A 20,701-nucleotide genomic window follows, 5' to 3' on the forward strand; every position below is an offset into this window, starting at 1 on the left:
CCGCTTTGATCTGACAGTGCCGCCATCATCATAAAAAAATGACAAAAATGACATTGACAGGTATGATTAATCTAATGTGACGTCTTCTAAAAATAATACAATTTGCAGTGTCTTTTATCTAAATTAAATGAAACGATTAAAGTACTGATAAGGGATAAAAATCTACAAAATGGTGAGTTTACTGTTTTGGTGTTACTCGTGTATCACGAGGAACTTTCACTTGGAAGTCAAGATCGTTGAACTGTAAATAGTGAAAGAATTGTTACACTTCTTTTGCAACCTGCACGAAAATTGTGATTGTCAGTACTATTTTTAGGTGAATAAATGAATGATGGAAAAATATCCATTGAAAAGGGCCGGTACGGCAGTTCCACAGAACTCACCAAGCTATCAGTCAGTTGATAAAAAGGTAATTATTTTTTATCCAAGTACAAACGAAGCCTTGCTGCTGATAAGCCTATTTTAACAAGCGAGTTACTTAAAAAAACAGCTGAAATATTGTTCTAGAAAAAAATTGCACTTCATTGGACTATTTACGTTGCTTTCTTTTGATTCTTCATTAAATGAAGCTTGAAGATCAAGCAAACTAAAACTTCACTTATTATAGTATTCTCCAGAAGTGCTGCGCTTTATTTTACGTTCAATATGCAATGCGTAATTTTATTTGGTCTAGGTGGTCTAATATCATTGACTGATAAAAATTCAACAAAGAAATACATATTTTCAGGAAGATTGTGAATACTCAACATCAGTAGTTTATTTTAACTGAAATTGACTTCTGATTGGCCCCATTATTGAGTATACATCACTAGTGAACTAATTTATCACCTACAATTTAATTACACTTTATTAAAATGTAAATTGCTGCGATATCAGTTGCTTGTAAACAGTAACGGAAAATAAGTACGTGTCATTATTTTAATATTTGTGTGAGTGCATGTAGATATTTTTGGCAAAAGTAGAAAAAATAAAACATTTGTTTTGTAAGTTTAAATTTATTATACAATTAAGGGTAAGTTAAAGTTGCATATTTTCTACAACATGACATAAATTCAAAAATGTAACACAAAAAAGAAGAAAACTTTAAAACTATTGCGTTTCAAAATTACTATAAATCGGGTCACTATCTAATTAAACTTGACAGTGAGACCAAAATCAATATCAAATTAATCAAGTTCGCAAATTACATTACCAGCCTTGAAAGCTCGTAATTGTAGCAGAAACTAACTTCCCAACTTTTCAATTTGTCAAGAAATCGAAATAAAAAAAAGTGAACCACTTTCAAGTAGCATAAAAAATAAAAATAGAACAAATACTGCCACATATCAAATTCCAACATGCATAGTCGATAACCACATGTCAGAGTTTAAAGTTGCTCTTACAATTGTATTCATCTTTTCGGTGCTGTAATTTTTCCATCATTCGCGGAATGCTCAAGTACAAGGTCAGTGTGGAATTGTCAAATTCGCCCATTTCCTCATGGCGACCTTGGTAGTAAACCCCCTTGATAGTAGTGGCAAAAGCTGGACTCGTCCATTCATGAACCGTAATGCAGAATGACCCGATAACATATCGATCTGTAGGCTGCGCATGCTGTTAGAAAATCATCAGCGTTATTGTCATGTCTTGGTTGTTGTGTGTGTCGAGCCTATTTTAATAAATTCCCTTTTCGATGTAGTACAATACGAATAGTAACAGAGCTGCTTTCGCCCGATCGTCGGACGATTTCGATGCATCTGCACAAGGTGACGACATGATCGACATTACGACTTCTGGAGGTGGCGAGAGGACCACAAGGTTGGGGGAAGATGAGGATGGCACGTCACATTGTGAGTATGGGAGTAAACAAGATGTTTTGAGGGGGAGAGATTTGATTTTATAATTTTTGCACTTATAAACTTTATTTTATTTTATTAACTAACTGCCAAATGAGGCCCCAAAATAAAAGTCTCGTTTAATTTGCTAATTAAAATAATTTTAATTGTGTTAGGTTCAAAATGCTTTAATTAACACAAAAACACAATATTATTCTCAAATGGAAGAACGTTTAACAAAGCTTATTAAAGTTATCTGTGAACAAATTTTCATTAATTTGCTTAGTAAAGCCTTTTTCTGGAATTTCTGAAAACATGAACGTAAAAAAATATTTAAGAAAATTGAGGCCCAGGTTTCTAGATCTTCATTAACTTGAACTTTAGATTTAAAACACAGGGTGCTAAATTTTATCTGCACAGATTAAAAACAAGGTAGGAATACGGAAAGGGATTCTAAATAAAGTCCAGAATAACAAAAAAATGGGAATAAACGGACAGTTTTTACGTAAACATCTAAGCAAAAAAAAAATTATTCTACAACTTACATTTATGTAATAGACATTCTATGATCATATTTTTAAAACTGTTAGAACATGTTTTAACAATAGTTTGTGTTTATGTCGCATTTATAGATATAAGAACCATTAAATAGAAAATTGTTGTTAAATAAAGCATGTGAAACGGATTGCTTGTTGTTTATTAATCAATAGTTTTTGAAATATAAGAGATACTTTTTTATAATAAAATAATAGTAGACTGAAGAAGATTTTCGCACGAAGTTACAAAATATTCCAACCTTTTATTTATGTGAGATAATTGATTTTACACAAGGTCACACTGTCGATTAATTTAAGCGACATTATTCGACCATATAACACATGAAATCATCATATATCGAAAAATTTAACACCTCCCATCCATACAACACAATTGAATTTTGGAAATTGCAAGTTATCATTTGAGTCGTGCACTAATTAATTCTTGTTCGATCATACAAAACAATTATTTGTTTATTTATTCAGCAATTTACTTACATGACCTAATCGAATTCCAGATTCGGTATCGTTCGGTGGAATGCAAGGAGGTACGTTGGGTAACAAATTAAATGAAATTTGTTGAGTATTTTTTTAGAAACCGTCGATATACCGGGCATCGGCCAATATGATGACTTCCACACAATCGATTGGCAGAGGGATATTGCCAGAGACCGCATGCGACATCGACATCTCGTCAAGAAAAAACAAGATTCCATTTGGAACTTAATCGAGGGGGCACACGACGCCTGGTCGGGGTGGTTGTGTGTTCTTTTAGTGGGTCTCTGCACCGGTATGGTGGCTGGAGGGATTGACATTGGCGCTAGTTGGATGACGGATCTCAAATTCGGTATTTGTCCGCAAGCCTTTTGGTTAAACAGAGAGCAGTGTTGTTGGTCGTCAAACGAGACGAGTTTTGATTCGGGGAATTGCTCACAGGTTTACCAACGTTTTGAAGTAAATGTGTTTAAAACAACGAATGTTTTTAGTGGTTGACGTGGCCTGAAGTTCTGGGACAGTCGAGAGATGGAGCGGGTGCTTACATTATTTCGTATCTGTTTTATATTGTCTTGGCGTTGCTTTTCGCCGCATTGTCGGCCTCTTTGGTACGGATGTTTGCGCCGTACGCCTGCGGGTCTGGTATTCCAGAGGTGTGTTTTAGGAATTTTTTGTCATGAAATGGTTATTAGACGAATTGTTTTAGATCAAGACGATACTCAGTGGGTTTATCATAAGGGGTTATTTGGGTAAATGGACGCTGGTGATCAAATGTGTGGGCTTGATTTTGTCGGTTTCGGCCGGGTTGAGTCTAGGGAAAGAGGGACCGATGGTTCATATAGCCTGCGCTATAGGTAAATAAAACTTTAAAAACGATCATCGATTAGTCTTTGTGTGATCAATACACGTGACAAAACGTGTTTTTGTTTTCGTGGTATTGAAAGTATAGCAATAAAAAAATTGTAGGTAATATTTTATCATATCTCTTTCCCAAGTACGGGAGGAATGAAGCAAAGAAAAGGGAGATATTGTCGGCTTCGGCAGCGGCGGGAGTGTCAGTGGCATTTGGAGCGCCCATTGGAGGGGTGCTTTTTAGTCTTGAGGAGGTAAGTAACATGTATTGTAACATTAGAAAAACAGCAGTCTTAAGTGTGTTACATAACAATTGTCGGAAATGGAAAACGTAATAGTAAATTTTTAATATTTTTTCTTTGACAAAGCCGTTAACGAACTCATTTGAGTGCGTTAACAGGCAAGTATTTTATGTTTTTAATATTGGTGACGTTAAAAGTAATTTGCTCAATGTTAAAACGGGAGGAATCTGTAATTTTTCCTTTTTGATATTGTAAATAATTCACGTACGTCACAGACCCAAAACACTTTCACACTATTTTCTTTGTTTTTTCGTCCTTGATTTTCTTTTGTTAGAGACATAATTGTATTAAATATTTCCTTTTTCGTCATATTTGTTAATATATCTCTGGAGTGACGTTCTCTCGTCAATGTATCAATTATTTCTGACGTTGATTTAATAACTCTTCCGGTCTGACATCAAATTAGCATTGACCTCTTGCATAACAATATATCTCCATTACTAAAGACACACCTTCATACCGATTTGAATTTTTTATGTTAAGGTCAGCTATTATTTCCCGCTGAAAACACTTTGGAGATCGTTCTTCTGCGCCCTGATCGCCGCTTTTATCTTAAGGTCGATCAATCCTTTCGGAAATGAACACTCGGTTCTCTTCTACGTGGAATACAACAAACCATGGATATTCTTCGAATTGATTCCTTTCATCGGCTTGGGAATTATCGGAGTAAGTCTCCAGTGATCCAACTGAGTTTGTCTTTATTCATCTTGATTTAAAATCAAGGGTATCATCGCAACGATATTCATCAAGGCTAACTTGTACTGGTGCCGATACCGGAAGTACTCCAAACTCGGTCAATACCCCGTGACCGAAGTACTCGTCGTGACTGTAATGACCGCCATTATTGCCTACCCCAACCCCTATACACGAATGAACACGAGCCAACTAATCTACCTTCTATTCAGTCAGTGTGGCATCTCAAACTCAGATAATCTCTGGTGGGTTTCCTTCGCTATCTTAGAAACAAAACATTAACTAACAATTTCAGCGATTATAATCGCAACTTTACTGATGTCAATTCAGCCATCGAGATCGCGGCGGCCGGCCCTGGCGTCTACAAGGCCATCTGGTTGCTGATTCTCGCACTAATCCTCAAATTGATCATGACGATCTTCACCTTCGGTATGAAGGTCCCCTGCGGGTTGTTCATCCCGAGTCTTTGCTTGGGGGCCATCGTAGGCAGAATAGTCGGCATTGGCATGGAGCAGCTCGCTTACAACTACCCCAAGAATTGGTTATTCAGTGGCGAGTGTTCGACAGGCGACGACTGTATCACGCCTGGRTTGTATGCTATGGTGGGGGCGGCGGCAGTWTTAGGGGGCGTCACCAGGATGACCGTGTCGCTYGTGGTAATCATGTTCGAGCTTACTGGGGGCGTGAGATACATCGTMCCCTTGATGGCCGCTGCAATGGCTAGTAAATGGGTGGGCGATGCCTTGGGCAGGCAGGGCATTTACGATGCCCATATAGCCCTCAATGGGTACCCCTTTTTGGACTCSAAGGACGAGTTCCAACATACGTCGCTGGCGGCGGATGTTATGCAACCAAAGTAAGTGTACTTATAAAGTCTTCGCTCTTGTTGACTGTTTATTTAGACGCAACGAAACATTGAGCGTCATCACGCAGGATTCGATGACAGTGGATGACATTGAGGCTCTGTTAAAAGAAACGGAGCATAATGGATATCCGGTGGTGGTATCCCGAGAATCTCAATATTTAGTGGGTTTTGTCCTTAGAAGGGATTTGAATTTGGCGATTGGTAAGACTGCTACTGTTTAAGTAGGCGGTGTTTAATGTCGGTTTGTAGCCAATGCGAAAAGAATGGCTGACGGGATTTGCGGTCAGTCGATAGTGCTTTTTACTAGTGGAAATCCCCCACAGACACTAGGACCACCACCTTTGAAACTTAAAAAAATACTAGATATGGCACCAATCACAATTACAGATCAAACTCCAATGGAAACTGTTGTAGATATGTTTAGGAAATTGGGGTTGAGACAAACACTAGTCACGCATAACGGGTAGGTTTGTGAGGTTGGTAGAATTGCGAAATGTTGATTTGTGATGCTTTGTAGGAGATTACTAGGAGTCATCACGAAAAAAGACGTTTTAAGACATATAAAACAGATGGATAATGAAGATCCAAATTCAGTTCTGTTTAATTAAGTTTTATTGTGTATATTATGGTTTATTAATATTTGTGCATATTAGTATTGTATTGTTAATCCCCCATTATTTATTATGGACTTTTTACTTCTATTGTGACGTGATTTTTCAACGTATACTTGTCTTCCTGCCGTAGTTTTATTGAACTTGGAGTCTTGTTTTACGATTAAAAGTTATTTAATCAAATTAGTTGTCAATAATGCTCAGAATGTAATAAATATAACAATAAAAATTTTCTAAAGAAAACATTTTCTTTCATTTAACCTTCCTCCAGCAAAGACTTATCAGATTCACGTAACAGTTTTGTTTAATTTCCTTGTTGACTTTTTTTGATCACAAGTTCAAAGATGTTTTCGTTTCTTGACCTTCGATTTGGTAGTTGATTGATTAGGTGTATAAAATACCGAAGTTAGTGATTTGATTGTTTATTCAGATTTTCAGGTCTTTCAATTGGTAAACAATTATTAAATTTATTTATCGATCTTGTGATCGATATTTTTGTTAAACGGTTTTTATTATCTCGTTAAAATTTCTTAATTTAGAGTGTTCGCCATGTCATATCTAAGGCTATTGAAAATATAATAATCAGAGGGCCTTGTGAATTATAAATTATAATCGTGTGTAATAAGAAAAAGTGACTAGTAGTTTTCTATGATAATAATAATTATTGGTACAAAATAGGACTTCCGGATAAGTTTAAGATACGCAAGGCATACCAAAAAAAACTGAAATTTATTTGATTTATAATGTACTGTGACCACGCCCACTTATCATTTTTTCCAGTGAATTAAAAAAAAACACTTCCTCATTTCGTTGCGTGCCATCCAAACCATTAGTCACAAATTAAAATTTGCAATAAACTTTCACTTTTATGACATCAACTTATAGTACCGTTTTGTCCTAATAGTAAAAATTTTAACACATTTCCAGTTCGTTTAAAAATAGACTTGGATGGCATTCAATGATACATTTTCAGCGGAGCAATTTAAATGTGTTTATGGCAAAAAGTAAGTTTTAATGCAATCTTTTTGAGTTGTCTTTTGTGTATTTTTAGACTGAATTTAATTTAAATTGCGTCTGTCTGGAGCATGTTATCAGTCATATTAGAACCGTTTGAACTCTCATCGATCAGTCTAGATTAGTTCCAATTTTCAAGTGTTCTGATAACTTTTTTGGCAGTTTCTCTTATAGTAACCTTCTATGTATAATCTTGGCAGACGTCCTGTTTTATGTCAGTGGTTTATTTATAATGTTTAAAATTATTCAAAAAGGTTATCACCCACTCCACCAAGAGCCCATCTCTTGGCTATAACACAAATTGTCAACATCTCATATCACACGACGGATTGTAATTAACCGAAAAAAAAATCAACTAGAGTACAACTGCACATTGACCGGTCGTTGGCAAGTGACTTCATATCGTAGATAACAATTTTTAGTTCGTACTAGTTTCCGTTAAACCATCGACGAATCGAATAGAAATTCGTGTAGTATCCTTCGAGTATTTCTATATGTGGTTCTTACCTTAAAACTGTATGCTCTAAATTCGTGCAAGGTTTAAATCCGGCCTTAAAAGAGTGGTTCTTGACATGCTGGTACGTATACATACTAAACTATAATCGGATTTTTATTACAACTAATGATTGTTAATTCGTGTTAAGTCATCGATTCCACCTTGTATTTTAAAGAAATCAATTATAATTCCTGAAAAAGGAGCAAACACAAATGTGCACAGTCATTTTCTAAGCCACTGATGATTCATTTTTGTTTGAATTGTAAATGTGCGTCAAAACTATAAAAAAATCTAAATCCTCCACTGACATTATAAACCACAGCTTTTGTTTGTAATTTATGTTAATTTTGTTTGCTGTCCATCTATTGTCAAAAAAAAATCAAGTTTATTTCCAACTAAAAACCCGACATAACGCTACAAAAGTGTGTCTTGATTTTGAAATTTTCATTTGTTTATAAATTTAAACAGTGCTGACCCTACATGTATTTTTACAAAGACCTTTGAGATTTGTCGCTTTTGATTAAAATAAGTTGTTATTCGTTAGTAGGGAAAACGTTGCAACCGCTAAAGGGCACTAGTATCTATTTAAAAAAGAAAAATAGAAACAGGTAATAGCTAGAGCATTCAACTCCATTTCCATTGAAAAAAATTTTAAGTAACGTTGCGCGTAACGAAAAAGTTTATTAAAAATTTTTAGTTGTGTGTAAAATTTTGTTTATTATTCCAAAACAACTTACCTACTTTGACAGATATAAAATGACCTAAAATAAAAATATACAGGTTTTAAAAAGTCGTACTTCCAAGTAGGTACGTTTTTTATTCTTTTTAAATGCAACTACTCGTAACGAGGGGTTCATAGAAAAAAAAATCGTATTTTTACTACTGACTTTTATTTAGTTGGCATATCGTGAATTAATGCAAAATTAAATTAATTGTCTAATATCTATTTTGGATTAAAAATTTCAAACGTTTAATATTCAAAATAAGGGTCTTTTTTGACAAAAGTCGGTGAAATCTTTTATCTTTGAACARGTACTCTAACATATTTCAAAATTATGCAAAATTGGAGACAATAAGAGTTAAACAGCGTTTTTCTGTAGCATTACTCTGCAAGGTTTTTACAGTAGTATGTATCACTGATTAAACATCATAAATCAGGRTTCATTTTAACCAAATTCCAACTAGAATTTTCAACGTTGAGAGAGCTATAGTGCTGKTGTTGTGTTATCTACCAAATTTTGGAGAGTTCATTTCAGTGAGAATGTACAGTTCTTATTTYAAAAGGTAAAAAGGCACTAAACAAAAAATAATTAAACATGTTTGTTTGTTTTATATTTCTATAAGCTACTTATGATATGACGTTCTTTTAAATTTATAAACATGCTATAAAARCAGCCTTGTAAAACTAGTTCTTGCCTGTAGTACTATTTTACATATTCTTTGATACAGAAAATATGAGGAAACGAACTCTAAGAATCGTAAAGAAGTTCTAGATTCAAATTTTACTGTCGAAATACAGGGTGTGAGAACTCGCGCCCTAAAGAAAAATTTCATGTGAGACAAGATACCAGGAACATGGAAAAAATGTTAAAAAAATTCTATCTGTCAAATAATTTTGACGTTTATTTTTTGACATTTGACATTTTTAATGTCATGTATGTTTTTTTTTTATAATTATTAAGTAAAGGTACAAAAATTTTGCCAATAAAAGCCACAAATAACATTGAACAATTTAGGATACAGCTTCCACGTTTCCTCTTCTAATAGGCCGAAATTTTTATAGATTAACATTTTTTCCATGTTCTTAGTATCTTACCTTACATGGCATTTTTCTCTGGAGCGCGAGTTCTGGCGCACCCTGTATTTATTAATTAATCCATTCTTTTTTTGTGCGGTCATTTCGATTTCACACGATATACAGATGTCCCAGAAATAATATAAAAAGTACAACCTGAGCTAGGCCAGGTTGTAACAACAATGATTTAYAAAATATGTATAACAAAATAGCTCATCTATTTAATAGAAAGGAATTTTATCAACAAAAAATTATCCACCACTGGTGTGACGTTTATTGTTTTTGTCAAAAAATGTGGAAATAATTTTAAAACATTTGAGTTTTATGTATGTAGGTATTGGTAGTACTAAAACTAGAAAGTTTTTTCTTTCAATTATTTCTGATACATCTATAATATGTAGGTATAGGTATATAATCAGAATTTCTAAATGAAAACGAATTTTTTGAGCTCCATTCAAATTCGCAATGTCTATTATTTAATGTGTGAATAATAAATTCACTGAAAGAAATGAAATCCAAAAAATGTTAAATTGGAACAAAAATACGTAACAAAAAAAAACTAAGCAAATAGTCACACAGAAATCAGGACCAATTTACCATGCCAAAGATTAAATTAAAATGAAATCTAGGTGCGCAGCTCTGCTCTATGTATAAGTACCTTCAATAATAATAGACCCAGGAGATAAAGGCCAGCGAGTGTATTTCCGCGTCATTAAAATCTATATCCGACTTACTTCTTATTTGTAATGTAAACACGTCTCTGCTCACCTGCGATAAGGTCGAGGGTGCTCCGTACCACCTCTATCCGGCCAGCATTTAAAAACTTCTTACTCTTAATTCCACTTAGTCGAATTATCGTTGCCGTGTCAGATGCAGTGAAAAGGTAGATGAACTCGCCAAGTAAAAAATGAGTGAGATATGGCAATCGCAAGACGGTACCATCAACATCCGCGAGTCTCTGGCACTCGCCGAAACACTTTCCAAAATTAGCCTGATGACATCTCCGGCGGTGAAGAAGAGATTAATGGCGAGGAGTTTAGAACTCAAGTTCGGCCATTTGGACGAGGACTCGGGGACTTTCATACCGCCGAAGCAGTTCCTGCAATACCTTGTCAGGTAAAAAATCTGACCCAAATCGGAGCTGGAAGAGCGCCAGGGCTAATGCCCTCGCGATCGCGAGAATATTATCGCGGATAAACCGCCATTAAAAACTTATACGCAGTTTTGCGAGACGAGATAAAATTATCCGGATCACATAATTAATTAATAAAAAATAATCGTAACTAGGAAATTTTAATTGTTAATTAGGCACAATTTAATGAGATTAACATGCGTCTGTCAACTTCCCGAAGAGCTAAAAAACGGGAAGTCCAAAATATTGGACTGTTGTTTACAAAATTCTGGGTCATAAGTCTGTAAAAATGCAATCAATTGGGAATCAGAACATTCTTATCTCAGGAAATATTCGATGGGAGGACTAATTACATGTTTATCAAGTATAAATATTGTTGGCATTATTTTTATCAGGAAAATTCTTTGATGCGTTAAAAGTGTTGCACCAAAAGATCACTTCATAACATCGTAATTTTTTTTCTGAGTTTTTGTTAAAATACCTGTCTACTAAGGATGGTTATACAAGTTAACGAAGATTCAAGTAGGTAGTATCTTTATATGTAGTTCATTTTTTATTAATAAGTACTTTTTGAAAATATTGATATTTATGAAAAAAAACTTTCTTTTGTTGCAAAAATTTAAAAGTTCTTTCGTTTAATTTTAAACAATCAAAAACTTAATTTTTATCTGGTCACTTGTGAATTATTTTTATGTAGATATATCACAGCTGATGTACCACGATGGACAAAAAAACATTACATTTTTGATACATTAACATTACATTAAAAAATTTGCTTACAAAATAAATAGCGTTAGACAACTAAATACTCTAATCAAATTTTTGTCGAAATTAAACCATTAAGCAGATCTTAAGGGTCACCTCGTACGTCATAATTACAGGATTGCAGCGTAATTATGGATGATAGCTTGATAGCATAAAAATCAATATTGGAAATGGATGGTTTTCTGCCATGTTGGTGATTTACTTTTGTACAAAACTAAACCAAATATAACCTTGGGTATTTTAAAGAATTGTCACGTTGAATAGCTGAAACACTGTTACAAATGATAACAAATAATTGACTTTTTATAAAAATACAAGTGAACAAAAGTATTGAACCAAACAGTTTTCTTTAATCATTTGACTTCAGAAGATAATAATTCATAAAAATTAAAGTGCTATAAAAATGTAATTGTGTTTTGAGAATGATATTTTGTTTTGTTTTTGGGTTTTGTGATTTTTTTTTTTGAAAATGGCAGCTTAGGTATATGATTTTTTTGATAAAAATTGAATAAAACGTACAAAGTTATAGTCCTTAGGTCACAGCCTTCGTAAAAAAGAGGTTCTAGAGTAGGTTGCTATAAAAAAATTATTTTTACAGTACTCAAAAACAAAAAAAATCGAAAAACTTTAGTCTTGATAAAACGTCATATTTTTATGGTACTTTATTATCATCAAGTACTTAGTTTTTTCAAAAAATAATAAACAGATAGTTCAAACTGCATTTTCAAGACTTCTCAATAGGGACAAGTCTCATGCCTGATGATAGTGACTACTTTTTCTGAATTTTTATATTTTGGAACAGTTTAAAAAAATCGAGTTAACCTTTGACCCGACTAGAAGCAGTGACTTAAGTAGTTTTTCATTGTTTGTTTAATAATGAAAATTAAGGTTTGTTGGCTCATCAAAATTAAGGAATTCAACATAACTTTTTCAGAATTTGCGTTTAGACTTTTGAAACTCGTAAAAATAAAGTTCTTTAGCAGTCTAGTAAGTATACTTAACTCAGAAAACTAATTTTATCAAAATTAAGCAAATTATTCACGTGATTGGACTAAAAATTTTATATTTAGGAATATACCTAATCTACACATTAAATTTGAGAATCAAGAGATTTCAATCAACAGGCACCGAAAATCCAAGGTTGTCAACTCATAATCTCGATCTAATCATGCCAGAAAATGTCTGTATTGTTTGCAAATTCACGTCTTTCGTTTTGTGTAAACATTTTCCTTGAAGCCATAAACAAATGTCTACATTAATCAGCTTTTACGTGCGGTTCATTTAAAAATTCGGTAACAGTAGTGGGCGAAACATCTGTCGAATGCCAATATATTTCCCATTGTTCAACAAATAACAACCCAAAAAAATAAATCCAATTCGAAAAAAGTGCCAAAATAAATAATTATATGTTCAGATTACCTAACTGTTTTTCAATTTTTAATATAAGCTTCATCATTAAAAGCAAAAGAAACGAAATTGTTCTAGTGTTTGATATCATCAACTCTGAAACAGTATTTCAACCGAGACTTCAATTTTTTCCCAAAATGAGTTTTATCGCCCACAAAGTTTTAAAGTCGAAACGCAATCATGATTTTATTCGGTAAGTGACTTATGTTTATGTCGTAAGAGGATTTAGCATATTAGAACTTACAAAGATTATGTAAATACGATTATGATAATATTTAAATGTGTTACAAAACAGTAAAGTCTAGACAACTTCTTTTATGATAATGGATTTAGGTACATGTTTTAACTTTTTTGCCTTTTTATTGATGCACCTAAAATAAACAAGACAAAGCACCAAAATTTTGATTATAATAACTTGCAGATAATATTCCTATTTTAGGGTATAATCAATTTTGATAGTGAGGACACTCCCAAAATCGCATACATAAACATCCGAGTCCGTTAAAATTACTAGTGCCGTGTTTATCCTTTGTGTTAATGCACGAATAATAATTTTCTTCCGATATTTATCCCGCCTTAATCCAGTTGAATCAATTTTAACCAGAACTTTCCAGTGTCAACTTATCTCTCATATTGTTGAATTTTTGGTTTTCTATCAAATCTCTCACAGTTTGGGTGGCTTTCGCAAATACGACAATCATTAGTTGACTGAAAAGACGCGCGATTCTGACTATTTTTTTTTCTCTAGGACACACTCAGTTTTTTAATGCAAAATCTTCGCAGTAAAGTGATGCCATATAAGTGGAATCTTGTGCAAGTTTATAGTAGACATTCTTTTCCTTGTAATTTATAGTAATTAGTGTTTAAAATAAAGTGAACGGAATGGCTGTCAGAGGGGGTCAATTTTTCTCACTGCCGATAAGAAGATTTGCTCGTATGCTGGCCTTACCAAGGTAAGAGGAAGCATAATTCAATGCAACCTTTAACTTGACCTTAACTTTGAGTTTTCTGAACTTACCGAAATTTAATTTTACGATATTGACACTATAAGATTTGTACGAATGTTCAAGGATAAATACAAGAAAAATGATTTATCCCATTTTTATTGACGCATAATACTTGTAAAGAGACAAATTCGAAAGTAAACGTAGTTGTTATTTATTTATTCAACGTGTTGCATGCCGGTCAGGTCAGGTCAGGCCAATGAAAAGTAAAATCATTGATTCAGAACAAACCAAAAAAGGAAATAGTTAAACATTTACGATTCTGGTTTAGTGTATATTATCCATGTGGATAATTAATTCTAAAGCCGCGGGTGCTCGCCGACAAAATAAAATCTACACAAAAAGACTAAAAGTGAAGTAATGCAGGTCCCCACCGAGTAGTGATACAGTTATTAGGTGAAGACAAAGTTAAAGAAATAAATTTGCAATTTATAGCWACACTATTGATCAATAAGTCCATTATACATTGTTATATCAATGAAAAATCTAATATTAGAACAGTATTTTTACTTGGTTCACTTGTATGCTTTTGTAATTGTGAACTTACAAGTTAATTTAAATAAAAATGAGTTCGGCGCTGCCACATTTTTCAAATAATCCAATTGTGAACTTGTATTGTCTACGAACGCCTCAAACGTAAGTTTATTTACATTGAATTGAATTCATCAATTTTTTTAATAGTTGATTTTGGAAAAATTGGTAGTTTAAAGTCACAAAAAATGGATAGGTTTTATGCAATATGTGGTTAATTAAAAATTAAAGCTTATAGCGTAACCTAAAATGCATGACGTTATTTATTGGTGATAAATTGACAGATAATTAATTACAGAAATCTTCAAAGCCAATTTTATAGTTGCTAACAGTAGCAGTAGATGTCACTTAAAAAAATTGTAAGTCGCGCAAAATTTAAATATTCAAATCAGATAATTTTGTTTAATAATGTTTAGGTTTTCTGTGTCATAATGCTTTAATGTCTTTATTTAGCAAACGTTTTTAGTTTAATGACATTGAAAGTGGTAATTGCAAACAACAAGATAAGATGTCCGTATCGATAATTCATATTAGTTGAGACCTTTGACTCGTTGTAAAATAGCAAATCGTCGAGAATGTCGAACAAAAGTTGAAATACTTGGTATGTTAAACAGTATTACCATATCTTTTCATATGCAGAATCTTACAATAAATCAACGTACTGAATATAAAAGAGCGTCTTAGGGGCTAACGCGCCAGTTTCTCTTCAAAATGTTAGAATTTGACGTCAGTGAAGAAAAAATCTTAAAAAATGTTCGATTACAAAAAGTTATTTTGCAACGGTAAGTCACAACCGGATCTCAATCGCGACTGATAGTGAAATCATGTGCGATTTTTGCATCATTACGTTATTTTTTATTCAGGATGGGCAGCTTTAGCTCCGCGCCGAAAATCCAAAATGACGATAACCAAGACAATGATATTCAAATACCCATCAATTTCGGCCGATATGAACTACTTCAGTATTGCCAGACCCAGCCTCAAGTCCAACCCATGGTAAAAAGGGCCTTCAAGAAAGCGGGACAAGCCCACGATGACACCTATGGATTTAAGTGTCGAAAATTGAACGCTGTTACCAAAGGTTTGTATGACGAAACGCAAAATTTTCAATTTTAAATTTGTCTGGCTAGGACCGGCTCAACAAAATTGGAGTAATCCTATCGGTATACATTTCATTTAGACCTAAATTAATTGCGGTTGTAAGTGTTGGTTTTTGTTACAGGTTGTAGTGATTACGTTTCTAGTCCTTACTCATTACGAGTCTTCCAATGGAATATACTCTCCCAAGGTACGCACAATTTACCACTCATGAAAAGCAATTAGTTTAATTATTTTCTACTGTTTATAGCTCTTGGACAAATGAACGACAATTTCGTGAAATGTCCCGATGAAGCGTTGGAATGGAACTCGAGAAAATTCCGAATAATTGAAGAAATCGTCGAGTATTGCCCCGATATAATTTGTCTACAGGTAAGTCACCCTTAAATGTTAAAAAATAAGCCCTTTGTTGTTCTTTAAAATTAATGAATATTTACTACCGACACTGTTTTGCATAGGAAGTGGACCATTTCAATTTTTTGAAATACATCCTGGGCACGCAAGGCTACACGGGGGTATTTTACCCAAAACCGGACTCGCCTTGTGTCTACATCAGCGGCAATAATGGTCCCGACGGATGTGCAATTTTTTATCGAACCAACAAGTTCGATTTACTTAACATTGAGTCCAGAATTTTGGAAATCTGGAGAGTACAAAGCAACCAAGTAAGTTGAAAAAATAATAAACCCATTCTGTATTTTGAGAAAATCTTGTTTTAGGTGGCCCTCTTAGCGAATCTGCGCATCAAGGAGACCGATCAAGAGGTCTGCGTGACTACCACTCACCTGAAGGCCCGCCAAGGCGCCTTCCTCTCCACCCTGCGCAACGAGCAAGGCAAGGATTTGCTCCAATTCGTGGCCCAGCATTGCGGCACCCGACCTGTTGTTATTTGTGGCGACTTCAACGCCGAGCCTGTGGAGCCCATCTACAACACCGTTTTYTCCYACGAATACCTGAATCTTGGTAGTGCTTACGCTGACTGTGATAGTTCGAACGTGAATTCAGCTGCGCGAGAACCCCCTTACACGACGTGGAAGATAAGGGACGAGGGCGAAGTCTGCCACACCATAGACTATATCTTTTACAAGAAGGGTTGTTTAGAGGTAGAAGCCGTGTTGCAGTTGCCGACTGGAGAGGAAATTGGGGAGGATAGGGTTCCCTCGTTTTCATACCCTTCGGATCATTTTTCTCTCGTTTGCGATTTTAAAATCGGTCAATCCCAAAAAGCGACGCTCTGATTTCTACAATGTGATAATTAATTTTAGGGAAGTGTTATGCAATGGCTAAATTATTTGTACTTACTTATGTATGATTTTTCAACTAACGTAGGATTTTAATAAAATCTTAAAAGAAGCCTCAGCTGAACGGCACTTGTTTCATTTCCAACTTGCGCAAAAATGAGAAATATTCGTTCAAACGCTTTTAAAACTAAAGTAAAAATCAATATAATAAAATATTGTTATTTAATTAATTAAAGCCCTACAGTTGAAAAACTGGTGTTTATAGATAGATGAGAAATTTAAATTTCGCGGGTTTTGTTTTTATTCCTCACACTTTCACCAACACTGCAAAATTGAACTAACCAAATTTATGACAGAATGAAACTTGTTGTGTTGAGCTATTGAGTTCTTTGCCCTCAGATTTTTGATGCTGTTAATAATTTAATAGTGATAGTGCTGATGATAAGAACTATTTTTCTTGCTTGAAATCAAGTCATTAAAAGTATTAAATATGGCGTCTTCTTTGGAGAACTTGGAAAGTCAATTGGAACTTTTTATCGAAAATGTCCGTCAAATTCACATAATCGTCAGCGATTTTCAGCCCCAAAGCCAAAATGTACTGAACCAGAAACTGTAAGTTATTGTAGGAACTATAACCTGGTTCAAACAGCCAATTTTTAGACTTGCACTGGTGCACGGTTTACAAGAAGTGGATAAACTCAAATCACAAGTACAAGAAGTTCATGTACCCTTGGAGGTTTTTGAGTACGTTTTTAGTTTGTTTTGTGTTAAATTTATTTTTTCAATATTTTTTTCAGTTACATTGATCAAGGACGTAATCCACAATTGTATACAAAAGACTGTATTGAAAAAGCCTTGGCCAAGAATGAACAAGTCAAGGGTAAAATTGATGCCTACCGCAAGTTCAAAGCAAACATGTTGCTAGAATTGAGTAAAACGTTTCCAAACGAGTTGAGTAAATATCGGGCGATAAGGGGTGATGAATGAATAACAAATATTTTGAAAATAACTATTTATTATAATCAAAAATAAGCTATAAAAACGCATTATTCAATAAATGTTAGGTATAGTACTCATGTTTAATTCGTAGCGACCTTATATTTTCCTCATGTCTACGCAAGTCGGGTAAAATTACCGCGAGAAACCCTTCGTTTAAATCATCCACAAGCAAGTTAGGGTTTTCAGAAAGCCTGTCATTTATTTCTAGCAATTTTCCATAGATGCCCGAATGGACAGGATATTTTTCACCGTCTTCAGTCTCTATGAAACATAATATAGATTCAGGTTGCAAAAGTTGAGCCCCTCTTTTACCCTTCCCTGACATACTGTTTTTCAAACGATTTACTTTGGGGCTCACTTGAAAATTGAGACTTTTTATTCTTTGATGCTTCTTTAATATTGAATGCTTTTCTGATAAAAAAATAACGCAAATTTTGTTGGTATGAACTCGAACGCAAGTATCCAAGTTTACATTTTCTGTCGAGAATTTTGTACAGTACCTTTTTTCAAAATATCGTTCATAGTACGGCTGAAAGTTGGCGATTTGTTCTTTAGAAATGCTGTCAAGAATGGAAGGAATCGGTTTTTCCTCCACTTCTTCATCACTTTCAGGATCTTTCGGCTCTATTTTGATCTCAACATTTGAGCTAGTCGCAACCTGATTTTTAAATATGTACGTGAAATCACATGCGATAAAAATTTTAAATTAACTTACAGCAACCTCTGTTTCAGACATTTCTTTTTTAATTATTCAAATATGCTTTTAAAGTGCTATTCAATAATGTTTGGTTATGTTTTTAGCGTATATCGGTATTATAGGATCCTTCTTTTTCTGCAACTTATGAATTATGGGAGGTGTGCTCATGGTTTGATTTATTTGTTAAATTCTAAATATTTTGGTAAAAATTATAATTGAAACAAGTACGTCTCGAGACTGATATAAAAGTTTATTTATTATATCGATAGGTTTTATAACAGACAATGTCGCGTTTAGAAGTCTTGATTACCCCACCTTATCTGTAAAAAAATTATTAAGATGCAAAATGATAAAATAAAAGTCTTACATCAGTCCTTGCTTTTAACTTCCGGTCAATAAGTCCACAAAGGGTTTCCGACCTGACCGATAGCGTATCAATCTTCTCAATGAGCTGTTGATAAGGTGACAGAGGCTGCGCCCCCATGACCACATGCCCCAACTTTGAATCAATTTTGGCATCTAATCGCGCATTTCTGATCAAATTAACGATCCAACATTCAGCTTCCTCTGGATTCATATTCAATTTTTCGGCCAACATCCCAATACTGATACACTGGTGAATTCTACAGAATGTCTCAAAAATCATGAGTCGCGCATTTTCAACGAACTCATCCAAACAAGAAATCAAAAAGAAATCGTTGAATAAAACAGACTGGCATTCGTGCAATTTCTGCCTAGCGCCGTCAAAATCAAAATTAACATACAAATGTTCCAAAAATTCGGTAATGGGATCGCGGTAGGTGTAACTCTCCTGTTGGATGACCTTAACAAGGTCTTTTAAGGCTGATCTACGTACTCGGTTGATAATAACCGCAGTGGCCAAATAACGTAAAATATGGGGGCACATTGTTTGGATGGCGTTGAGGTAATGAGGGCGATAGAGAAACATCTCGATTATCAATTCGCGGCCCAATGCGTGGTTGAAGAACACAAACAATGACCAATGAATCAACCAAGTTCTTTGTTGGAGCAACTGAAGGCTGTTCCCTCCAAACTGGTTCGGGCTGGAATCAATGTACTCGCGGAGTTTATTCAAATCCTCAAGGGCGGAGTCCCAATTTTGAACCAGAATTTCAGAAGCAAATTTGCCCCACAAAACGCTCAAGTAATTTTTGTCATTTGGGGGTAAGACAAGCATGCAGAAATAGAGATAGGATGTGGAAACCGAATAGTTGCCACACTCATATCTGTATTTTGCGAGTTTATGTAGAGATTCAATCATTTCAATTTCAAACTGAAATATGAAAATTGTAGTGAATGGAAAAATAATTGTTTTTCATACTTTATAGTCCTTTGAAAGGAAGTTAATTAAAGTTTTTGAATCCCTCATATTTTCCATATTCTTCATGACTTCATCGTCAGCCATAATCTTCAAAATTGGTTGCACTTCTTGTTGGAGTTCTTGTAACTGAGCTACAACGTGCTGACGCCTTTGTTTTAAATCTTCAGGGACCTCTTCATTTGGATACAGTTGCTTCCTGATGTCAATGGCGTAATCGATCATATTAGTCTTGCTTAAAATATCTAACTTGGCTTTAAGCAACTCCGTTTCATCGTAAATCTAACAAATTGAGAATTAAGCAAATGAACATAACCTGAAAAATTGTACCTCTTTAGCCGACAAGAATTCCAACAAAGGAAACACTAAGTGGCGATCCAAATATTGTCCCATTCGCGAAGTTAAATCAAACTGGGCCATTTTCACCGTTTTTATGCAAAATTCAACGATATTTTATAAAATGTGACACATATGGCCGCACCACGGCCTAGGGAGTTTTGTGATTATGTTCACATAACAACAGAGATATGTTGGCACTATCGTCAATTTGTCACTTTTAGGCGCAAATTTAAAAAATATAAAGAAGTTAAACAGGTTGTAAAAAAATAACAAATATTTTATTTTCTAACATTTATAATATTTGTTTTAAATAAAAAAAATCGTTTCATTGCCCTATGAATTTATCGATACTCTCATATTTCCATTCTGTTTCTTTTAAGTAATCGAGCTCTTTCCTTAGCGTCTTCATTCTGCATTGATGCAAATCTTGTAAACTTTGAGTGGCATTTGTCCTAATAATTTCGTGGTACCAAGTCAGTCTTAAAGTAGATGAAACTGAAGGGCCTTCAGATTTTTCTTCCTGAGATGACGGAGTTGATAGAATAGCCTTTGGCAGATTTGACCCAGACATTTTCACACCAGGAAAACATTCAATGATAGAAAAATAAAGTTTTTCATTGAAACATAACCTCTCAAATGACACCTACTTTTTTTGAAAGATCAATGAAACAGTGTC

General features: G+C 34.3%; 5 protein-coding genes across 13 annotated transcripts; 3 read left to right on the forward strand and 2 right to left on the reverse strand.

The window, feature by feature from the left end:
- Positions 1-10: 10 nt before the first annotated feature.
- On the forward strand, positions 11-6,411 carry LOC123015300 (H(+)/Cl(-) exchange transporter 5). Of its 3 annotated transcripts, XM_044414975.1 has the most exons (15): positions 11-60; positions 109-172; positions 317-409; positions 1,679-1,829; positions 2,869-2,898; positions 2,946-3,286; positions 3,337-3,498; positions 3,552-3,699; positions 3,812-3,951; positions 4,483-4,665; positions 4,723-4,937; positions 4,988-5,548; positions 5,595-5,758; positions 5,807-6,020; positions 6,075-6,411. In XM_044414975.1, exons 3-15 carry the CDS (start codon positions 329-331, stop codon positions 6,163-6,165), a joined length of 2,481 nt encoding a protein of 826 aa, XP_044270910.1. In that variant the 5' UTR covers positions 11-60; positions 109-172; positions 317-328; the 3' UTR covers positions 6,166-6,411. The 3 variants fall into 3 exon arrangements, with proteins under 3 accessions (XP_044270910.1, XP_044270911.1, XP_044270912.1); XM_044414976.1 differs by having other exon boundaries at positions 42-172; XM_044414977.1 differs by lacking the exons at positions 11-60; positions 317-409 and having other exon boundaries at positions 102-172.
- A 958-nt stretch (positions 6,412-7,369) lies between these two features.
- LOC123015301 (nocturnin) lies at positions 7,370-16,775 on the forward strand. 7 transcript variants are annotated; one of them, XM_044414981.1, is made up of 7 exons: positions 7,372-7,760; positions 13,526-13,730; positions 15,176-15,393; positions 15,535-15,600; positions 15,661-15,782; positions 15,869-16,075; positions 16,130-16,775. In XM_044414981.1, the coding sequence occupies exons 2-7, from the start codon at positions 13,660-13,662 to the stop codon at positions 16,646-16,648; spliced, it is 1,203 nt and encodes a 400-aa protein (XP_044270916.1). In that variant the 5' UTR covers positions 7,372-7,760; positions 13,526-13,659; the 3' UTR covers positions 16,649-16,775. The 7 variants fall into 7 exon arrangements, with proteins under 7 accessions (XP_044270920.1, XP_044270916.1, XP_044270914.1 ...); XM_044414983.1 differs by lacking the exon at positions 7,372-7,760 and adding an exon at positions 10,569-10,589; XM_044414985.1 differs by lacking the exon at positions 13,526-13,730 and having other exon boundaries at positions 7,370-7,760.
- A 208-nt stretch (positions 16,776-16,983) lies between these two features.
- On the forward strand, positions 16,984-17,734 carry LOC123014505 (mediator of RNA polymerase II transcription subunit 10). The gene is made up of 3 exons (XM_044413656.1): positions 16,984-17,263; positions 17,312-17,395; positions 17,449-17,734. The coding sequence occupies exons 1-3, from the start codon at positions 17,142-17,144 to the stop codon at positions 17,636-17,638; spliced, it is 396 nt and encodes a 131-aa protein (XP_044269591.1). The 5' UTR covers positions 16,984-17,141; the 3' UTR covers positions 17,639-17,734.
- LOC123014504 (protein Abitram) lies at positions 17,655-18,477 on the reverse strand. The gene is made up of 2 exons (XM_044413655.1): positions 18,366-18,477; positions 17,655-18,308 (listed from the first exon to the last, which is right to left on the reverse strand). The coding sequence occupies exons 1-2, from the start codon at positions 18,384-18,386 to the stop codon at positions 17,712-17,714; spliced, it is 618 nt and encodes a 205-aa protein (XP_044269590.1). The 5' UTR covers positions 18,387-18,477; the 3' UTR covers positions 17,655-17,711.
- A 99-nt stretch (positions 18,478-18,576) lies between these two features.
- LOC123014457 (eukaryotic translation initiation factor 3 subunit E) lies at positions 18,577-20,194 on the reverse strand. The gene is made up of 4 exons (XM_044413595.1): positions 20,017-20,194; positions 19,690-19,968; positions 18,715-19,641; positions 18,577-18,667 (listed from the first exon to the last, which is right to left on the reverse strand). Exons 1-4 carry the CDS (start codon positions 20,104-20,106, stop codon positions 18,641-18,643), a joined length of 1,323 nt encoding a protein of 440 aa, XP_044269530.1. The 5' UTR covers positions 20,107-20,194; the 3' UTR covers positions 18,577-18,640.
- Positions 20,195-20,701: the final 507 nt, after the last annotated feature.

The sequence above is a fragment of the Tribolium madens genome, unplaced genomic scaffold (assembly GCF_015345945.1).
Source record: "Tribolium madens isolate multiple individuals breed KSU strain unplaced genomic scaffold, Tmad_KSU_1.1 Scaffold_97;HRSCAF=244;Tcas5.2_LG3a, whole genome shotgun sequence".
Lineage (NCBI taxonomy): Eukaryota > Metazoa > Arthropoda > Insecta > Coleoptera > Tenebrionidae > Tribolium > Tribolium madens.